Source organism: Pezoporus occidentalis, unplaced genomic scaffold (assembly GCF_034315485.1).
Source record: "Pezoporus occidentalis ecotype Australia unplaced genomic scaffold, CSIRO_AGI_Poc_V1 ctg70, whole genome shotgun sequence".
NCBI classification, from domain to species: domain Eukaryota; kingdom Metazoa; phylum Chordata; class Aves; order Psittaciformes; family Psittacidae; genus Pezoporus; species Pezoporus occidentalis.
In genome coordinates this window covers 4,274,720-4,295,689 of record NW_026916053.1, presented here as the reverse complement: position 1 = coordinate 4,295,689, position 20,970 = coordinate 4,274,720, and the positions used below count along the sequence as shown (strand labels likewise).

At 47.7% G+C, this 20,970-nt stretch overlaps 2 protein-coding genes across 4 annotated transcripts in view; one reads left to right on the top strand and one right to left on the bottom strand.

The window, feature by feature from the left end:
- Positions 1-20,970, bottom strand: part of ARFGAP1 (ADP ribosylation factor GTPase activating protein 1) — a 281,891-nt gene that overhangs the window by 45,380 nt on the left and 215,541 nt on the right. The window lies entirely within an intron of this gene.
- The window catches only part of NKAIN4 (sodium/potassium transporting ATPase interacting 4), a 47,753-nt gene that overhangs the window by 15,910 nt on the left and 10,873 nt on the right, over positions 1-20,970 (top strand). For all 3 annotated transcript variants that reach the window (XR_009969134.1, XM_062641989.1, XM_062641988.1), the window contains exons 2-4: positions 7,338-7,475; positions 7,948-8,028; positions 15,149-15,346. Coding sequence is in view for 2 of the 3 variants with exons in the window: in XM_062641989.1 (XP_062497973.1) it covers positions 7,338-7,475; positions 7,948-8,028; positions 15,149-15,346 (417 nt within the window). In the remaining variant the exon portion in view is untranslated. The remainder of the gene's footprint in view (positions 1-7,337; positions 7,476-7,947; positions 8,029-15,148; positions 15,347-20,970) is intronic.

Sequence of the window (20,970 nt, the reverse complement as noted above, 5' to 3'; positions counted from 1 at the left end):
ATGGGTTAAGACAGAGCAGCAAGTCCTCCAACAGGCAAGGGACTGACTCAAGTGTGGAGCCTGAGCTTGGAATAAAGCTGTTCTTTATGGAGCATCTGGTGGATACAAATGTCAGGCACTTGTTGAAGAAACTCATTATGTCTGTTGCAAATACAGTTGTGCCCCTTCGTCCCAGTGCCCCCCTCTCTCTGTTACAAAGCAGGAGAGCCAAAGCTGAGCTGTGAGACTGAGGGAGGAGAGAAAAGCTGAGAGGGGAAAGGGGGAGCATCATAGGCACAACACATTAATTATGTTTGGGGAACTTACGTTTGAGTGTTGACACAGGTTACAAATAAGACAAGTTTGGCATTCCTGTCAGAGTGCTTTTCTGCCTGACTCACAAAGGCACCTGCTTATTAGTTTAACCTGATTGCTAATCTCAGCAATCAGCAATCACAGCAGCACGCAGTACTCAGATGCTGTCAGGAGACACAGGCAGGAGCAAAGGGACTGGAGCATCTCCATGGCTGATGCTGCTGCACGGGCACTTGTCTGTGTCCCTGAGCTCTGAGCCCTGAGGTGGATGTGATCCAGGAAAAGCAAACAGGCCAGAGGCTGTGTACAGGCACAGGCACATAACTGACCTTGACTTAGGCAATACAGGGTGATAACTGTACTGAAACATTCCTCCTCAGAAGCAGTCTCTTTCCTGGGAGCTGTGTTCTGAGCACCATTCAGAAAGTCAGTGCTGGGCAGCCTTTGGTTAGAGGCTATAGGGCAGGAGAGGAGCTGCCCCACTTGTATGGGATGTGCCATTTGACAGGGACCATGGACTCCCAACCCAACACTTGAAGTACGAAGGTACAAGAGGTCTGTGTGTTAGACTGCTTGCGCACACCCCATGTCTTCAGCTGAGTGAGGCTGGTGGCTATATGTGATGTACCAGGAAACCTCAGTCCTGCTGAAGCTGGAGCCTCGACTCCAGACACAGACAAACAGGCTTCTGCACTGCTTCAGTGCCAGTCTCATCCCTTCTGTTCAGCAATGATTGTGCCTTTCCTGGAATGCTAAGTAGCATTCGGGCGTGTGGGACTGAGTCATGACATATCTTTGCAGCTAGGATGCTTCCGAAAAGCATCAGCAGCAGAAAGCAAAGGGATCAAGCTCAAAGCAGTGGCACTCCTGGGAGCATCGTTGCCAACACGCAGAATGATGCCAGGAGGGGAGGATCCAGAGCACAAAGGAGGCAGACCTGGGGGGATGAGGAGGTGATGGCTCAGTGTCACTGTGTAACACCAGGATGCCTCGGGCTCCAACAGAGAAGTTGTGCCTAACCACACGGAAGAGTTAAGTCTGCCCAGGCTCTTCCCAGGATGGTACTGGGCCGGGAGCAGTGCTGATCCTTACCTATGGCATGGTGCAGTCTGAAAGCTGTGTTTGCTGCAGCGTAACACCCTGCAGCAGGGAGCAAGCTGATATAGGGCTCACGCCATCGACAGGGGCTTCTCCAGCTGCGTTTCGGGGGCCTTTGGTGGGCACTGGTCTTCCAGGCCATGCAGTGCCCAGAGTTTGCTCCTGAAACATAAATGATTTAAAGAGACGAGGTCTGCTCTTGGAGGCCTCTCCAGTGTCTGTGTGAATAGAAGGGGTTTCAGCAGCTTCTGGGGAGAAACCAGATGAAACTGAGTAGAGAATGGGGCTTATTGTATCCAGTGGCCAGAGTGACCAGAGATGTCTGAGAGACAAAGTGACAAACAGAGACCTCCTGTGTAATTAGTCTCTTGACCTCTGTGCTTCGTTGAGGGATGCTGGGAAAGGAGCTGTGGATCACAAGGCCCCAAGGAAGGTTTCCTTGACAACACTTACTGAAGAAAAATGAGATCTCATGAATGCAATGGGTACTGGCATGTGAGGTGCTGACTCTGGAAGAGACCAGGACATGGCACCTCACACAATGAGCCCTTCGGGTGGGTGGGGGGTGAAGTAGTGGCTCAGCAAACTGCTTTTCCAGATCAACTTAATTAAAAAGCTATTACAGCCATTGACATTTACTTAGAAATGCAGCCCCTGTGGTAAGAGGGGACTCGCTCTTGAATAACTTTTCTACCACAAAAGCTTCTCCACCTTGAATAAGCACTGGCACAGGAGGGAATTTGCTGCTTAGTGCTGGTAGTTTCACCACATTGCAGCTTGGGTTTAGGATTCTTTACTTTGTTCCACCATTACAAATGCAAAGCAATGGTATAGAAAGACTCTGAATAATACATCATAATCACCATAATCTATCTATTTATAATATGTCATAATATTACCAATAATGCCAACCCAGTAATAATAATAAACAGAGCATGCGGGTGGTGGGTATGGCCAAACTTTAACTGTATGGAAGAACCAAAAGCAAAGATATTTGTGTTCAAAACCTAAATAGATACAGTTTTTAAATGATGCACTTGAGACTTTTTCATTTCTTCCTGCTGTTTCAACCAGCAGGATTTAAACTTCATCCTTAGATGATGTCTCATAGGAATAAGAGCACTGTGACTGTCCTGAGCTCAAGCCAGCATCCATTGCACGGCCAAAATACCTCGGGAAATGAATGCAAGCTTTTCCTCAAGAAAAGCCCCGTGACCTCTTTCAGGGAAAGTCTTGGCTGCTCCGATGGTGTTTGCACAGGACACAGACAAAGAGCATCTTCTTAAAAAGCAAAGCCAGTTGGCAGGAAATCAAACGCTGAATCAAGGCATCGGGAAGCAGCATCATGGGAGCGTGGTGGTGACCAAGGGCTGGAGCTGAGGCTCTTCCTCAGTTCAGGCTACAGAGGCAGTAAATACAGGGGGTTAAGCTGCACATCTTGTCCGTGCTGTGTATGCCACTGAACAAGGGCAGTGCAGGAGCTGGAGCAGTGAGGGTATGTGTCCTTAGAGCAGGGACAGGCAAGGAAGAGCAAAAGAGTTTTCAAGTTGGGTTTTTATAGGCCAAGTGGAAAATTGCATCAGTTTTGGGGTAAAAGAGTTTTTCTTATTCTTCTTTCTTTTTTTTTTTGCAATAGGTGCAGCCTTTCCCATTTACTCCTTTTATTCCACCCTTGAAAACTTGTTTCTAAGGAATCCCTTATTAAAGCTGAGCTTGGAAAGGGTAAAAGCAGGTTTGCTTGCACATGGATGTGTGTGCAGGTAGGCAGGACATCTTCTTTGCCTATCTGTACCTGTGCCTGGGCTTTCTGAGCATCCGTCCTGCATCTGTCCAAGGCATGTCAATATCTAGAGTGATATTTGTTATTCTGTGTCCCAATTGATTTCAGAACTGCAGTGAAAGACACAGATCCAAACCAAATAAGATTAAAGGCTTTGAAAGCTTAATAAACTAAGAAGAGCAAATCTAGCTGATAACATGGCCTTGATAGTGGGCTGTAAAGGACAGGGAGGTAAAGAACTGCAGGCAGCAGACTTGTTTGTTAGCATCCCTCTTCCTTAGCAGTATGGAGGCACAAGGGCAATGGGTTGAACTCTTCACCTTAGCAGCATGATAGGAGACAAAGATGAGGGGATAGAAAACACTTGAGGGGCCAGAATTCACACAAACACCCTAGTTGAATCCACTCAGAATGTCCTGCTGGGGACAACAGTGACACTGTCCTTCCAGAGCCATGGGAAACACAACTGGGATGGTTTGAACCCCCCTACAAGAAACTGTTCCACATCCACAAGACCTCACTTGGAGTATTTGAGACCTCTCTTGGAGTATTTGAGACCTCACTGGGAGTATTGTGTGCAGTTCTGGCGCCCTCAACATAAAAAGGACATGGAACTGTTGGAACAAGTCCAGAGGAGGCCATGAGGATGCTCAGGGGCTGGAGCACCTCCCGTATGAAGACAGGCTGAGAAAGTTGGGGCTGTTCAGCCTGGAGAAGAGAAGGCTGCGTGGAGACCTCAGAGCAGCTTCCAGTATCTGAAGGGGGCCTATAGGGCTGCTGGGGAGGGACTCTTCATTAGGGACTGCAGTGACAGGACAAGGGGTAACGGGTTCAAACTGAAACAGGGGAAGTTTAGATTGGATCTAAGGAGGAAATTCTTTCCTGTGAGGGTGCTGAGGCACCGGAATGGGCTGCCCAGGGAGGTTGTGAATGCTCCATCCCTGGCAGTGTTCAAGGCTGGGTTGGATAGAGCCTTGGGTGATAAGGTTTAGTGTGAGGTGTCCCTGCCCATGGCAGGGGGGTTGGAACTGGATGATCTTAAGGTCCTTTCCAACCCAAACTGTTCTATGATTCTATGATTCAATTTTGAGATTTTTTCTAAGACCATTTACCTATTCTGCAATGGGCTCCATCAGGCAACGCTCCTCCCCAGGTACAGCTTCCCCCTGTGGTGAAGTTTTAATGGTGTAAAGACGTTGAGCACGTCCTGCCATGTTGGCTTACAAAGCCTTTCCTTGCTCACTGTGAGCTAAGCGATACACTCTGTCAGCTGCAGAACATCATCTCTGCCTTTCTTATCTTTCCCAGCCATATAAGTGAATGATGGCCCAACAGAGAGCTTTGCCTTGTTCAGTTTGCCTGGCTAACAATTGTTTCACATGGTTCTTTGCTATTGTGGTTTCACTCAGATCAGCAGAAACGTGGTTTATTTCAAGAGAGGGAAGTCTGCCACAACTATTATGAGCTTAGTACCGCAACAAATCATTTCAAGAATGAAAGGTAAAAATGTTCTATGGGCTGGAGAAGCAAAAGGAGCAGAAGGAATCCTGGTTTTAATGAGAATAGTCATAAAGAAGAAAAATGTGTCCTCCCTGATGGAAAGGGCCTGTCAGGTTTGGATGGGTTGAAACCTGTGCCACAATCTGTGAAATTTCTCTTTACAACCAATCTCTCTAGACTATAATAGGCTTTCTCAATGGAATGGTGTGAATCATCGTAAAGAATGCTACAGCACAGGGATTACTCTGCAGAGACTTTGCAGCAGCAGCAAGAGATGGCATTTCCCTGCTCAACAAGAGGGATCCAAGAGAGGTTCAGTACGAGGGTGCAGATGTATCAATACCCATCAGCAGGGCAAGCCCTGCCCCTGCCGTTTCTGAGCCAGACTGAAGGCATCAGAACTGAAGAGTACCACCACATTCTTCACATCCCAGCCCCAAACTGAGGAGGCTCTGGTGGCAAATATCCATTTGTGAGAGGAAAACACTTCTCACATACATGGATGCCCTGACTGTGGAATGGGAAAACACATGGCAGAAGGCATGGGTAGGAAGGATCTGTCTTTATCCTTCTTTTCAGGGCCTAAAGGCCAGAAGCAAAGCTGAGCACAGACAACCGCAGGGTGTTATCTCTGTGGAACACCCTCATTGTGTCCCCCCAGCTAACTGATGCTCCTGGTGCTGGCTTTTGGGCACAGACTCCTATGTTAACATAACGCACAAAGCCAATTAGATGCCTGATGGGATGAAGCGGTCACAGCCAAGTGACCCATTGCCAGCCAGTCTGGAGGCGAAATGTCCAGATATCATTAAGGTATGTGCCTTAATCCCCCCCTGAGAGATTAAGCATTTAACCTATTACTGCTGTTTCTGATGAGATACAGCAGCTCTCCTGTGCTCAGGGGAGAGAGCAGTTCGGGTGGTGAAATGAGCAGTGCTTACCCCATTCCAGCCTCACATGTGGATGTGCAGCACATCTCACAGCATCCTCCAGCTGGTTCAAATGGCTCAGAACAGGGCAGTGTGTGTTGCTTCAAAGGGAAAACTAATTCCTTTGCAGAAGAGATGCGGTGACTGCCTCCATTCCCTCCTTGCTCTCTCTGCCTCCCTTTGCCTGTGAAGATGGATGTCAGAGAGGGAAAGCTGTGTCCCACTGCCCTGATTGATCTCCCTTAGCCCAGGCTGCTATAGATGTCTTTGAAATACAGATTCTGGTTGAAATTCCAACGTGTTGTTGAGAATTGCAACACCTTCCTAGCCCAAAAGAGGATTGAAGGTGATTTCCCCACTGATCTAGGAAGAAGGAGGAATAATGGTCATTTAATAGATGTGACTTCCCTCATCATGTGCCTTGACTGGGACCTGCAACCACTCGCATCCATAAATGCTTTAGGCCATTACAGAAGCTCCAGTGCTTGCTCCCCAGCTGCCCTTTAAAAGTCAAGCCAGGGAAAGATGTCCCACAGCTGATTGCACACAGCAGAGTGGGATCACCCATGGTTAATGTCTAATTAGTAGTTAAATTAATATTGACTATCGATGGTAAATGGTAATAATTTCTGTAGGTGAAAATAAATATGAAATGTAATAATGCAATCTCAGCGTAGGACTACTGCCCTGCTCATTGCAGGGGGTTGGAACTGGATGACCTTTAAAAGTCTCTTCCAACCCAAACTGTTCTGTGATTCTATGCTTCTCCGATAATTAAACACACTTTAAATCTTACCCTGGCAAAGAACTCCCCTGCTGTGCCTTAGCACTGGCTGGTCAATGAAGTTTGCTTGTCTGTGCTGTGCTAGTGAAGACAAGCAAAAGGAGATCTCTGTGTGTAAGGCTGGGCACTGGGGAAAACCTACAGGAATGGTTTTGCCCCCTCTACTCCCTGTTCCTCCTATAGACATGGTATTTAAAGGCTGTGGGGATGTAAAGGCTACAATGAAATTCCGTGTTTCTTATGCTGTTTCAGCTGTGTGTGTAACACAGCGGTTTAGATCCGGTGCCCAGGTGTTGCCTGATGCGCCGATGATGGCTACAGCTGAAACCCACATCTTCATGCAAATGGGATTTCAAAATCAGGGCCAGCACTTTAACAGCAATGGAGTTTTATTTCTAGAACATGGTATTAGGCTGGAGAACAAAACGGCCTGTCCTGGAAAACTGATGTGTGTGCAGAATTTCTTTACTGGATGGCAGCACTTTCTGTGGGGTGAAGGTGGAGGAGAGAGTTTCCTCCTTGCTCTGACTTTGATGGATGTATGCTGGAGAGCAGAAACATGAGAGGTGTCAGGAATGATGGAGCGATGCTGAAGGCTCTGACAAATGAGCTCTTGAAAGTCTTATTGCTGCTATTTCAGTGTTATCAACCCTCTGCTCACCTCTGCCCAGTGCCAGGGCCACCTCCCCATTGCAAAGTGCACAGGACACTGGAACTAAGTTAGATGCCTTAGCATCCCTGTTGGAGGAGAGGGGATGAGTACAAAGTGGAAGGGGGGGACATGTACACGCATGTTCTGTCCTACTGACCTGGTTCATAGGCAGTAAATTGCTTTGGAATGGAGTGACATCTTCAGTTGCTGCAGGGATTTGCTCAGGAAGCTTGTCACAACCTTGAGAATAAACAGCATGAGTCCAGAAGCTGTAAATCTCCTTTTCCTTCTCCCTTCCAGCTTGCTGCATTAGAGAGGCAAGTGTTCGATTTCCTGGGATACCAGTGGGCCCCTATCCTAGCCAACTTCCTCCACATCATCATCGTTATCCTTGGCCTGTTTGGCACTATTCAATACAGACCTCGCTACATCGTGGTGGTAAGTAACGCCTGTTCTGTTCAGAGCCATTCACACAGCCTTCAGTGATGGGATACAGCATGTGATGAGGAACTGAGTAAAGCCCTTGGGAAACCAGGCACGATCACTGCAAACAGCAGCAGGAGGTGCCTGGCTGTGCTCAGGAACATTCACTGTGTTCATTCACTGCGCTGCACTTCCACTGTAGTTACATCTAACATGGAAAATTATTAGCGGTACCAAAGTAACACCAAGACACTGCTAGATGCTGCACAAATGCATGGCAGGAGCTCTTCCATGCCCTCCAAATCGCCAGCCCTGCATCTGTAATCAGGCAAAGGACCATCTGATACAGGAAGCAAATAAAAGAGCAGGATTGCAGTGCTGGCTCAGGGCATTTAACAAGCCCCAGCAAGATCGCATATAGGTAAACTAATTCCAGTGACTTCCTGATGTTTACTGCTTCTCTCTGTCCCCCCCGCTTCCTTTTTAGTATGCCATCTGGACTGCGGTTTGGGTCACCTGGAACATCTTCATCATCTGTTTTTACTTAGAAGTGGGAGGGCTCTCAAAGGTGAGTAGATATGATGTGGATGAGTGGCCTGGGTTAGCATCAAGGGCAATGGAGTTTGGCTGTGAGGTAGTGGAGGGGTGGTGCATCTCCTCTGGATGCAGCCTCCGAGGTGATGTGATTCCCCTGTCTTAATTCTTCCTTCTTAAATCCAGAGGTATTTATGCATGGCTGTTGGCTAGGGGTGCTGTGTGTTAATCTGTGAAGAATCTTTGAAGACTGGCTAAGCCAGGTATTGCTGTCTGCTTAATGAGGGCTGAGCCAGAAATAATACAAATGGGAGGCACACCCTAAATTAAGCAAGCAATGAATTACCAAGTGTTGCTGGAGCTTAGCAGACTCAGAGTGATTACAGGCTACAGGTTCATTTTGGAGCACTCTACATCTGGCCTAAATTCCAAGGTCATAAATCCAAGTTGTAGTCATAATTGGAACTGCACTATGGTTTTTTTTTTATCCTCAATTAATCTCCATTTCCCCTCTCAATTATCCATGGGAAGTTTAAAGGAGTTCTTGCCCAAAACAGTGATTGCTGATGGTCTAAAAGCTCAGCCTGAGAGCATCTCGGTGGTGGCTGTGACCAGCTGAGAAAGAACTTTATGTAACTATTGAAACCCTCCCTTTTGCTTGATAGCCTGCTCTGGGAGCTCCTCTGACACCCATGGTTTGCTTCCAGCCAGCTGATCACTTGTGTTCCCAAACCCCAACCTACCCTACAACACATTGGTTGCTGTTCTGCCCTTCAAACAGCACAGCAAACCCCACTTTCTCTACTACAGAGGAGCTTCAACTCATAACCTCACTGTGTGCTGTGGCTTGTTTTAGCAAAGCCAGCACATCACAGAATCATTATTTAGCCCCACCGGATGACACTTGTGACTGGGGACTGTTTTGTGCAATAGAATTGGGCTGCAGTGTACATTGTTATTGTCTCAGTGGATTCCCTTCTAGAGCTGCAATGAGAAATTCATGCTGTTAGTTTGGTGGCAGCTGGCAAAGACAACAGAGCAGTTGTGTTTTACAGCCTGGCCTCTGTTCTACTGAGTTACTTTCATTTAGAAAGGCTGTCTTGTAGCATGATGCTGCTTTCTCTTCACCCCTTTAAATGAAGATATTTGGGTCTTTTTAATGGCAAAACAAAACCTGACTTCTACATGAGAACAAAAGATGCACCTGAAACAGGAATTCAGGTTTCTGTAGGACAGTTGGTGCTTTGCAGGCTGGGCTCAGGGGTAGCATTGCCACATCTCTGGGAACCTGATCCAAAGGCAGAGTCTTACTGATCTTGGTCTTGGGATCAGACCCCAGAAGGACGCTTGGGCTTGGATGAGCAAGTGTTGGGCAGGCTCTTGGAGGGAGCAAGGGCAGAGTAGTATGAGCCAGGGGGTTACGGCAGCAGTGCTGCAGAGGAGAGGAACCTCTGTGTGCCCTCGGGGGCCATGGGATGAAGCTGTCCTTTGGCTCCTAACAGGAACTCAGAGTCAAAGCTTGTGATTAACCTGGCAGTCAGCAGGCAGATCGCACATGTTAGAAGAGCAGCTTTGGTGGAGTGAGGCTGATGGAGCTGGTCAGGTAACACTAACTCATAAGCTATTAGACTAGTGAATACGCTGGGGAGAGGTTTGGACAGGGCTGTGTTCTCATGCCAGTCCCTTAAGGGGCTGATGGCTCTGAGGAAGGTCTTTGGTTGCTGTTTCCTCTGTGCTTCCTGATGAGCCTATGGGGGAGTAGCATTCCCACCAGCCCTGCGCCCACCCCTGTGTACTCCTGACAAGGGCAGCCTGCTGGGGAGGTCTCTGTCAGCAGCCAGCTAATTCACAATGACAAATGCAGGCATGGCAGTGAGCTAGAAAGAATGGAGTTTGTTAACTTGGCTGGTGACAGCCCAGTGCAGCCAGGACAGGTCAGAACTCAGGCTGGGGGGGAGAAAGAATTCAAGTTAAAACCACTTGTTATAACTATCACGAGTTACTGTAATTGAAAGGGAAAATGCTCTGTGAATCTCTGTGAATCCAGGCTGAGAAAGTTGGGGCTGTTCAGCCTGGAGAAGAGAAGGCTGCGTGGAGACCTCAGAGCAGCTTCCAGTATCTGAAGGGGGCCTATAGGGATGCTGGGGAGGGACTCTTCATTAGGGACTGTAGCGACAGGACAGGGGGTAACGGGTTCAAACAGAAACAGGGGAAGTTTAGATTGGATCTAAGGAGGAAATTCTTTCCTGTGAGGGTGGTGAGGCACTGGAATGAGTTGCCCAGGGAGGTTGTGAATGCTCCATCCCCGGCAATGTTCAAGGCCAGGCTGGATGAAGCCTTGGGTGCTATGGCTTAGTGTGAGGTGTCCCTGCCCATGGCAGGGGGGTTGGAACTGGATGATCTTAAGGTCCTTTCCAAGCCTGACTATTCTATAATTCTCTGATTCTATGAATCTGTTCTCTACTTCCTGAAAGAGCTAAACTGACCTGATTTCTATCTTTCTATCCTATCACTTTTAGCTTGCAATCTTTTCCTAGTAGGGAGTATGAAGTTTGGCACAGCAGATCTTCATTAGGTGGCCAAAGACAAATGGATCAGCCTAAGTGTCTAAGCAAGCACCTCCCTGTTGCTGCAAGGGCCTCCCTAAGCACGTAGCCTATTGTCAGCTTTCCTGTGAGTGCTTTGCCAATGATCAGGCAAGAGCTACAGCAATCTGGATCTGAAGGGCTGCTGCTCAGCACTGGCAGAGGGATGGGGATGTGCCTCCAAGTGGCTCTTGGCAGTGTTTCCTTGCTCTGCTCATGCTTCCGAGCACACTTGCAGTATGTGGGGGAAATGCAGGCTCTCTGGAAGTGCTGTACCACTGCTCCGTGCTGGGGCTCACAGCTGAACTTCCATGTTGCTCCTCCTCTGCTCTGTTCCTGTTCCCTCTTTATCCATCTGGCCATTTGGTGAGCTGAATTGTCGGGAGCTCTCTCTGAAGTTTCTAGGCTGTGCTTGAAATAACACGTTAAGCTTCCCCTGTCTACTCGAGTGTGAAACAGTCCCCCCTGCACCCCCCAGCCTGAGTTCATTATTAAAATCCTACTGTTAAGACATATGAGCATCTGTCTGTCCAGCTGCCACGCGACTGCCTCCGCATCGTGGACTTGAGAAACATTCCGAGAGGTTTGTGTTGCGTATTTCAATGTATTCCTTTGTCCTTTCCTTCTGGAATTATTCATCTTGGAATGGTGATTTGGTTTTTTTTTACCCTTCCTTTATATTCTCTCTTGTCTACACAGTGCTTTGATCTGAATCCAGAGCCATGGTGGTGGTCAAAATCCTCTCTTGAGATGGAAGCAGCCCTTATTAGTCAAGTGAGGGGTTGTTTGTATTCCAGAGGATATGGACGGGATCTTGGGATGACTTTGTACCTGGAGAAAGTACTCTGATAAATGCATGTGTAGTTACAACTGTCCCTCAACTCCATCTAAATTTAGGCACTGGAAGCCTGGGATTTGGCCTTTAAATGCCATGGCCTTGTCACTGAGCCTGCTGAGACAAAGGAATCACTGCTCTGTTGTCTCAGGCGGTACAGCTATTCAACACATGGCTGAAAGATAAATGTTTTCTTTCCTATTATGATAAGAAATGTTTCCAACTGAAAAGATTTCAGATGATTTTGCTGTCAGGCTCTGGGGGCACCCATACAGGGTTCAGTTTGTTTCCAGAGCTCTTACAGTGCTGGCTTGCTTTATATAACTAAGGCAGTTCAGGGCGAGGTGGTTCAGAAGGCTGTTAACACCAAGAAACAAACCCATCTCTGATGGTGCCCCTTAGAAAATCATTTCAGAACAGCTTTCAGAGAGCTGTTTTAGCAAAGGAACACAACTGGCTCTGTGGGTGTCAGAGGTAGGTGTGAGTTTCCTCCTGGGACATAGTGGGATGAGGCTGGGAGTGGAAAATAGGCTCTGTAAAATGCAGGTATTCCAGTTTTAGTGCTGCTGTCTTCCTTCCCATGTTGCTGGCAAATGGATGGCAACCAGATGCTACAGCAGTTCAGAGGGATATGTGATTTCAACATGCTCCCGAGAAGGAGCTCATAGCCCTCTTTGCTCATGTTTCTCTTCAGGCTGAAGGTTAAGGAGGAAGTGATAGCCCTGCAAATAGCCTGCCAAGAAACCAGAGGGAGCACAGCTACACAGGGATCACACTCTCCCAGCCGCAGGGCTTGCTCACTTCTGGGACTGATTAACATCTCCCAAGCCTCCGCCTGCTTTGGGGAGGATATAGTGGGCTTGGGCTTCAAATGTGTTGCAGAAAGGCGTTGGGAAACTGCTGTTCCCTGAACTTCCTTCCAACGGGTTCTTTTCTCCTGATCTCAGTGTGTCTATTCCATAGTTTCAGTTTTCAACCATCTCCAACAAAGGAAGCTGGCAAACCATAGGAGACAACTGGGCATTGTTTTCCCAGTCTCCCAGCAAACACTGAAGAGGAACTGGAGGTCCATGAAGTGATCTCCCCGAATGCTCTTTTATTGTACCCCATCAGCACAGGTATCCCCTGAGGACATCCAGCCAGGAATGGCATTGCTTGCCTTGTTGAGACCCTTCCATCCATGTGCCTGCAGTCCTCCAGCCACATGCTTGTTCAGGACAGTGTCTCTGTGGGCCTGAGGGCATCCACAACCGCAGTGTGCAATCAGTGTTCATTTTACATCTGTGAGATGGATGGCTCATGGGTGTGAATCCAAATGGGCTCAGTTTTTCCATTCTACTCTGAAGTATATATATATATACAAAGTTTGTGCAGAGCTGGAGCATGATTGTAGGTAAAAAGCCATAAATGCTGGTTGGGACCTACTGTTCCTCCACTTGCCCACCTCCAGCCCAGCACTTGCTTTGCTTTTCCAGGCTTAACTCCCAAGCAAGTTCAGCTCCTGCAGCAAAGATAACCCAGAGCCAATTCCATAAAGACTGGCAAAAGGGAAGTTCAGGAAGGAAAACAGCCTGTTTCTTACTTTGCCAAATACACATGGATGCCTCTGTGAGGAGTCGAGAAGGCATGGAAGGGTTTCTGTGCATAAGTGAAGCAGAAGGTTTGGGAAGGCACCATCTGTGAGCTGGGAGAGGGAAGCCCTGGGGACTGAGGTTAAGAGTAGATGCTGCAGTGACCTGTGGAACAGCTTGCTTTCTGTGCTAATTGGGGGAAGCCCCAGGCAAAGAGACAGGAATTGAGTCTCCCATAACCCAATTGGCTTGTGAGAGGGAGAAGAACACAGCAGACTGGGGAGCTGGCTGGCTCCAGGAGGAAAAGCTTTTGCTGGGGAAGATCCATGTGTCTCAGAACATGCAAACTTGGGAGAGAAAGAATGAGCTTTGCAGAAAAGATGGCATTTGGTGGGTATGTGAGAGATCTGTGGGCCAGGGAAGAGCGATGCCAGCAGAGGGGGCAAGCCAAAGGCTCCTCTGCCAAAACCGGGAGAAGCTGGAAGGGGAAGCTGTCTCCAGAAATGAAGCTGGTGCAGCACCTTGCACTGTGTGCATTGTCCTGTAGCTGCTAAGCTAATAATGATCCCCTTTAAAATGCACACAGCTCCCTTTAAACTCCCAACTGCTAACAGAGTTCTCACTATTGTCTTTGCTAATTCAGGCTGCCTTTGCACTGGTGCCGCACTTCATCTCTGTGCCCTCCTCCGTGTAAAGCACATCCCATCTGCTGTGCTGATTGTGTCAGGAGTTTGGCAGCTGCCTTCTCACTTAATTGTCCACATTGCTTAGCATGTGCTTCCTGCAGCAGATTTGAATCACAGCTCTGCAAAGTGGTTTGGAGTAGCTGTGGTGGAGCAGAGGCACCTACACAATGTGCATAAGGAGGGGCAGTTGGTTGCTAGTCACAGGTTTTCTGCCCTTGTAACTCAAGCTTGTCCCTGGATACCAACATGGACTGAGCAGAGTGCATCTGCAGGACTACCTGGAGAGGTTCCCTGTGCTGGCTGCAGAGCCAAGTCCTCTGCAGGGGGTAATTTGGAGCAGGAGCCTGGATCAGATGCTCTGAATCTGTTTCTCCCTCTTGATTCTACTGGGAGCTGCCACATGAGGTTTGTTTCCCATGTTAGGAAGTGTGAATACCCCAGGTTCTGACTGCTGCTGGGCTGGGAGATGCTTCTTACCATCCCTGGCAGTGTTCAAGGCCAGGCTGGATGGGGCTTGGAGCAATGGTTAGAGAGGGTGTGTATATCCAGTACCTATTTGTACTCTGTAAAGACACATAGAATTTTATAACCTATCCTTCAGAATCAACCTTCCAACCCCTGGCTTTGCTTTGTGGACAAAAGGGGTCCTTGATTCCACATCAAAGTGACCCAAGAGAACTAGTGAGGCACCCAGCTCTTAGCACTCCTCTGTGAAGTGATGCAGCCGAGCTGTTCAGCCTGTTTGTCTTTTACTGTCTGCAGGGAGGGCTCTGCCATGTCCTGTAAGCACACAAAAGCTCTCCCAGGTATTCCAGCCAGTCCTGCTCTTTTCCCAGTTGTGAGGAAAGTGTTGTCATTTTCCAATGACCTGCTTGCAAGCCAAACTCCTGTGGCATTTCACTGTGTAACCCCCGTGTTGGCATGGTTTAAATTATTCAACTGGCAGAGATGAGAAGAGCAACACAAAGAGCCTCTCCCTGGGTAGGGATGATAAGGAACAGCTGGGGAAATGGTTACAAGAAGCTGCAATCATCACCTTGAGGTCTGCCCTGCTGGGTAATGTGACCTGAGGCTGACTGTGTAAGATCAACAGGAGATGCAGAAGCACCATATGTGACAAGTGTGGAAGGAAACTGGACAGAAATGGTACAGGAACTTGTTAGATGTGCTAAAAGCTAAGAACAGAGGAAGATCTGTTGGGTTTTGAAACTCATTTTGGGGTTATTAAGTTCATGTTCTTGAGTTCAGTGTTGAACCTGTGCTGGGAAGAGCATACCCACTGCACATGATTCTGTGACAAGACACTTAATGCTGCCTTCTTGACGTTTTTCTTCCAGATTTAATCTACCATACCCAAAACTTGCAGGTGTAGGAATCACTAGCAAAGTGGTTCCATTGATTTAATATGACCTCCATCTGACAGCATGTCCGATGCTCTTGTAGTAAATGGAGATCTCTTTGCAACTCTTCTCTTCAGGACAGTGAACTATTGACATTCAACATTTCCCGGCACCAATCATGGTGGAGTGAAAATGGTCCTGGCTGTGTAAAGAAGGAGGCTTCAATGTCTGGCATCAAAGGGCTGGATGGCCATTCCTACATCTCTGTGATAGGCTGTGCCTTGGAGTACCGCTACATCGAGGTGATGCACAGCTCCTTCCAGATCCTGATCGCGGTGAGTACATCACTGAGAGCACTGCTGGGTACCACTTGTGCAGGAGATGCTGTTTGGCTGGGGGTATTTTTATCCAGGCACAGAGGCTGGCCCATATTTTCCACCCCATTTTGTATCATCTGATTGCAAAACCCTCTGTAAATGTTCTTTTTGTTTGTTCTCCTGTTCTCTCTTATGAACAATATTGCTGGAAAGAACTGGAAATGGATACCAGCAACCTAACACCTGAAGTAATGCACCACATGCAACCTTACAGTAACAAATCACTCTGTATCCCTGCTGTGTGGGAGTTCATGTTTTGAGGACAGAGAACCTTCTGAAGAAGGATTTCTCTTACTCCACATGACGAGTGGCAGAGCACATACATGCACATTTGCTGTGAAGAAATAAAAAGGAGAAGTTCCTTGTCTCCAGAGAATGAAAGAAACTCTAAGGCAGCAGAAAGCAGTGCATTTTCTGCTGACACCTCAGATAGATGCACTAAATGTTTTCATCAACTTCCTTCATCAGTCTTCCAGAGGGTTTCTTAAGTGCTCTGCAGTAATTCAATGTCCTTAACGTTCACTGTTCAGTAAGTGCTTCTCACTTGTCTGTGAAATTAACTGAAACAGAATGGCCATTGTCCCCCTTCCTGGGTGCTCCTGCATTCTGTAGCTGCATTAGAGTCAGCAGCCCGTGTCCTCCTAATCTGCTTTGGTTTGTTACTTTGTGGTGAATGACTTTAAGTACAAACGGACGTGGACTGGTGAAACGTTCACATTTGAGCTTTGGCTTAAAAAGGAAGGGTGACTTGCGCTGATGAAATGCTGAAGGATAACAAATAGAGGAATTCCAAGCTTCTGGAGTGCCAAGTACTTCTTTGCACGTTTTTAGTACAGCTTTCCACTGTCTTGATCCTGCGTTTCCTATTAGCTGGAGTGATCTGTGACCCAGTGAACTGCAGGGAGGGGGAAGACTGCAACGCCTTTCTTGCCCTGTCACACACGAGGCAGACAGAGAAGCTCCTGTTTCCTGAGTTGGATGGGCTCCCTGGCGTGTGTGCTGGCTGTTAATGTTTGGATAGTTCTCCTGCAGGGAAAATGATCTGCACTAAACTGTCAAGAGCTGCTTCGATGCATGTGTATGAGAAAGGCGCTTTTTACAAAGGCCTGTAGTGACAGGACCAAGGGGGAATGGCTTTAACCTGCCAGAGGGGAGATTGAGGTGAGCTCTTAGGCAGAAGCTCTTCCCTGTGAGGGTGCTGAGGCGCTGGCACAGGGTGCCCAGAGAAGCTGTGGCTGCCCCATCCCTGGCAGTGTTCAAGGCCAGGCTGGACACAGGGGCTTGGAGCAAGCTGCTCCAGTGGAAGGGGTCCCTGCCCGTGGCAGGGGTTGGAGCTGGAGGAGCTTTAAGGTCTCTTCCAACCCAAACCACTGTGATTCTATCTAGAATAATAGAGCCTGTTGTCTTGTCTAGAGGTCAAGACTTTGAAAGTGCAGAAGTATGTCACTGTTAGCATTCTTCTGAACCACCTGAGCGCAATGGCAGAGCCCTTGTGCCCTAGGCTAGCGGTTCAGACAGCAAATGGTCCTGAGTTTGTTTAGAACAAACCTCTGTTTTATGGCAGGTTACTAACTAAAGCACACGCCCCTGAGCTAAGTGCTCACACTGACTTATAGAAGCATCTCTGGGAATGTTTTCTCCTTTGCTTCTTCCCAAAGGCACATGACAATATTCTTTGTGCATCTGCAAAACAACACAAAGGGCCAGATGGGGAGACAGAGGAGGGAGCTATAAGATAAAACAGGATCTAGGTAAATATTTTCTCTCTCCTTCTAAGACTTAAGTTCCAAGTGGATTTTTGAATCCCAAAACAAGGGAATGAGACTAAAATACTTGTATGCAAGAAAGCCATATGGGCTGAGCTGTGCTGAGTGAACTCAATTCCTACCTGCAGGAAACATATTGAAACCCCAGGTCTGCAACTCCTGCTGGCTCTGAAATGCTCAGAACAGCAGGAGTTAGTGGGAGAAATAGAGCTTTTCCTCCCTGCTTTGCTGAGGTAAGGAGCAGACAAACCTCCCTGCCTTCTCACTCAGACCTTGCCTGGGAAGAAGTCAGCCAGTTCTCTCCCTTTTTAGTCTCTGAGGGTCAAACTCTTTGATCCCTGCCAGTATCTCTTTCAGTTCTCTTTATCCCACGTTAAGGCAGATTTCATTACAGGCTGCTGTCCTCCCTGGAGTGCCTGGCGGGTGCTGTGCTGCAGACAGGCAGGGACACCAAATCAATAGTACAGAAACCACAACCACCAACCTGAAGGCTCAAGGGATGCAGAAAGGGACATGACCTACTTCCCTCCTTGTCTGCCATGCATTTGAGACTGGAATAGTCAGTTCCCTGTTAAGAAGGGCAAGGGACAGGCAAAATGGTGCTTTATGTAGTTTTAGTTTGCTTTGCCTCATGGTTTTAGGGGTTGTTGGTTGGTGTATGTGTGTGGTGGGGGGGTGTTATTTTATTCCAGATATGGCAGTGTGAAATGCATGCTCTTTATGCAGTGCCCAGCTGTGGACATTGTGGTTGTTTTCTGGGATGCCAGTTCCTTGAGGCTTTTGAGGAACTGGAGTGTGCCATATTGTGTACTTGGGGTAAGGCTCACTGAATTCCATCCTGCATGCCAGAGGAGAAGGAAAGCAAACCTGAACCCATATGGTGAGCGCAGCATTGGCTGTCATCCTGACTCCTGCTGACTGTAGTATCCTGCTCCTGGGCATACATTTGAAGATACATAAGGTCTCTGTCTGCTTTTGCTCAGAGCTTGTCTGTACTCCTTGCAGGCAAAAGCAACCCCTTTAATCTGGAATGTGATCAAACTTTGGCATATCAGTCACCATGCATGATACAAGTAGCTGCAGGGCCAAGGATGAAAATCTCTCTCCGTGCTTTAGCACAGAGATTGTTGGAGGAAAAAGCTTATTGTAACAACATCTTATAGTCTATACTGGTACAGAAATGTCACTGTAAAACTAATCCTCCCAACCCAATTAGGAAATGCAACAGCAGCTACTCTGTCAAGAGAAGAAATCTGCTTTGTTTTTAGCCCAGCAAGGATTCATCCTGCAGCTCCCTGACTTGCCAGCCAGCTGGGAGAGGAGTGATTTCTAGCTCTGCAATACCTGGCATAGCTCTGGGCTGTCCATATGGTAGTTCTGGGAGTGGGGAGGGTTGGGCATTTCCTGAGGCTCTATTGAATGGGATGGAAATTGGAAATGTCTTTCCAACAGAGAGAACTCATTGCCTGCCTGTCTGCTGTTTTCACTCAGACTGACAGGTTGGAAGGTTCCCAGGGAGGCGGCAGCACAAGCCTTGACAGCAGATGTTATGTGAGAAGCAATGTGCAAGTGATGCTTTGCTGTTGGCAGAGGCTAGATTTTCAGTGGTGGTAATTGCATCCGAAGAGTAAAGAAGGTCAAGGAATCAAAGGATTCTGATTGCCTCTTTTTAGCTATCTGGTCACAGGAGCTCTCTCACCAGCTGGCTTTTTGCTTTCTTGCAGCAGAGATCTCTTCATTTTCCCCCTCTCACAGTGATCAGAGCACACACACTTCATTAGCACTGAGTAGAAGTGAAACCTAGAATATACCTGCCCTGAAGGAGGAGACTCTGCACATATTCTCTGTGGTGGAAAAACCATTGGCAGAGAGAAAGAGCACAGAATCTTCACTAGGACAGATGCAGACTAAAACTGAGATCTTACACGAGCAGCAGCACCTCCTGCTAAGCTTTGCCTTCCCATCCTTCGTGTACTATGCACGCTTGCAGCCAGTTGGTCCCTTTCTGTAGATCCTGCTGTAATTCAGTCTTTCTGGCTCCAGCACTTCAGTGATGCTGCTCTATGAACACTTTTCAACTCGCTATTAAGAAGTTAACTTCAGATGACTGAGGGACACAGGGATTTATAGACTTATTTCCTCATTCCCTTTGAGCACACTTGTCTCTTCCTGTCTTTCCTGCTGTTTATTCGCCTGCAGAATGCTTGGGACATCCCAGCTCTGTCCTTTATTGTTCATGTGTGTTCCCAGGCTGTCTGAGAGACTGACTGAACACACCTGCCTACAACATGTGTTCCTAATAAAACCCTAAATCGGATACTTCTGCAGCCTGGAGGAAGCTGGTACTGAACATGCAGAACAAGTAAAGAAACAGCAGCACAGGCTAAATCCCAAGAACATTCTTTGGGGAATTAGAGCAATAGCTTAGTGTCATTTTACATCACTGACGTTTTCCCTCCTCTTCCACCTCCCCTACAGAGCTTTGCAAAATCTAAGAGTTATTGCTATTTCCCTGGGAGAGTAGAGCTTAAAACCTTCTTTCATACAGAAATCAGCAACCAAGTGGCACTTTGAGCAGGAGTGAAGTGACTGCTAAATTCTTGGCCTCTGAAGCTTTCAGTTCTACCTTAATAACTGCTAAACCTGGTGATGTTGGGGGCCTGATACATCTTCATCAAGGATGCAGTCAAAAGGGAGCTGCTGGTGCCTCTTGGAGCCTGCCCATCCCGCATTCTAGCAACTCTTCCAGTGAAAATGAGTGGACAACAGGAGCAGCATTTCCCCTCTGCAGCTCTATTCATAACTCATGCAGAAGATGAGACCTAGGGAGTGCCAGGAGTTCATTTCATCCCTGAGGTCATAGGTTTAGTTATGATTTAGGTCAGCCCCTATAACAATGCAATTCATGTTTATGTTGTACGCCTCCTCCCTCTTTGCCACTGAAATTCTCCTATTCTGGCCAGGTCACAAGAGCACCAAAACTTCTTTGAATAAGAAGTGCTATTAAATAAACAAGTTTGTATTGATGAAGCACATGTGAAAAAGGAATGGATTAGAAAGAGAAATAAAAAAGAACATTTTGGGTGCCTGTTACAGAGTATAATAACAGTCAATGGATTTAGGGCTAACACTTTGCATGGCTGTTAAGCCAAAGTTCCTACTCTGAGGCATGATGGAAAACCTGGGCAAAGAGAAAACCTTCCTGGATTTCCCTTGGAATCAGGGCACATCTTCAAGGCAGAAGCAATGGGGAGCAGGCTCGGGGGCTGTGTCAGCACCATGGCCAGGTCTGCCCAACCCTCCCAGCCTGCCACAACTGCAGGGAACGGGAACTCTTCCCGGGATTTCTGTCAGCCAGGCACAAGCGATGGCAGAGAAGAGAAAGCTCTCATTGTTCTGATGGGTTTTCTTGTTGTTTTTTTTTTAATCTGAGCAATGATTCTACCCAAGGCCAGGTTGGAAACAGGGGCTTGGAGCAAGCTGCTCTAGTGGAAGGGGTCCCTGCACTTGGCAGGGGGTTGGAACTGGATGAGCTTTAAGGTCCCTTCAACCCAAACCATTCTATGATTATACTCAGTGGCCATTGCAGGTGGCCTCCTGGTTAGCATCACACCCAGAAAGACTTATCTTTACATGCTGACTGCTGTACCTCATAGGAACTCAGCATGAAGCAGCCCTGGTTTCATGAATGCACAGCGGGGAAATGAGTGGGCCCATAGAGCCACCTCTCCTCCACTGAGGATGTGATTCCATGAGGCTCACCCAAAAGGAAAGGCAAGTGCCAGCTTGGTTTCCACATGACTATAGAAAGCAGTA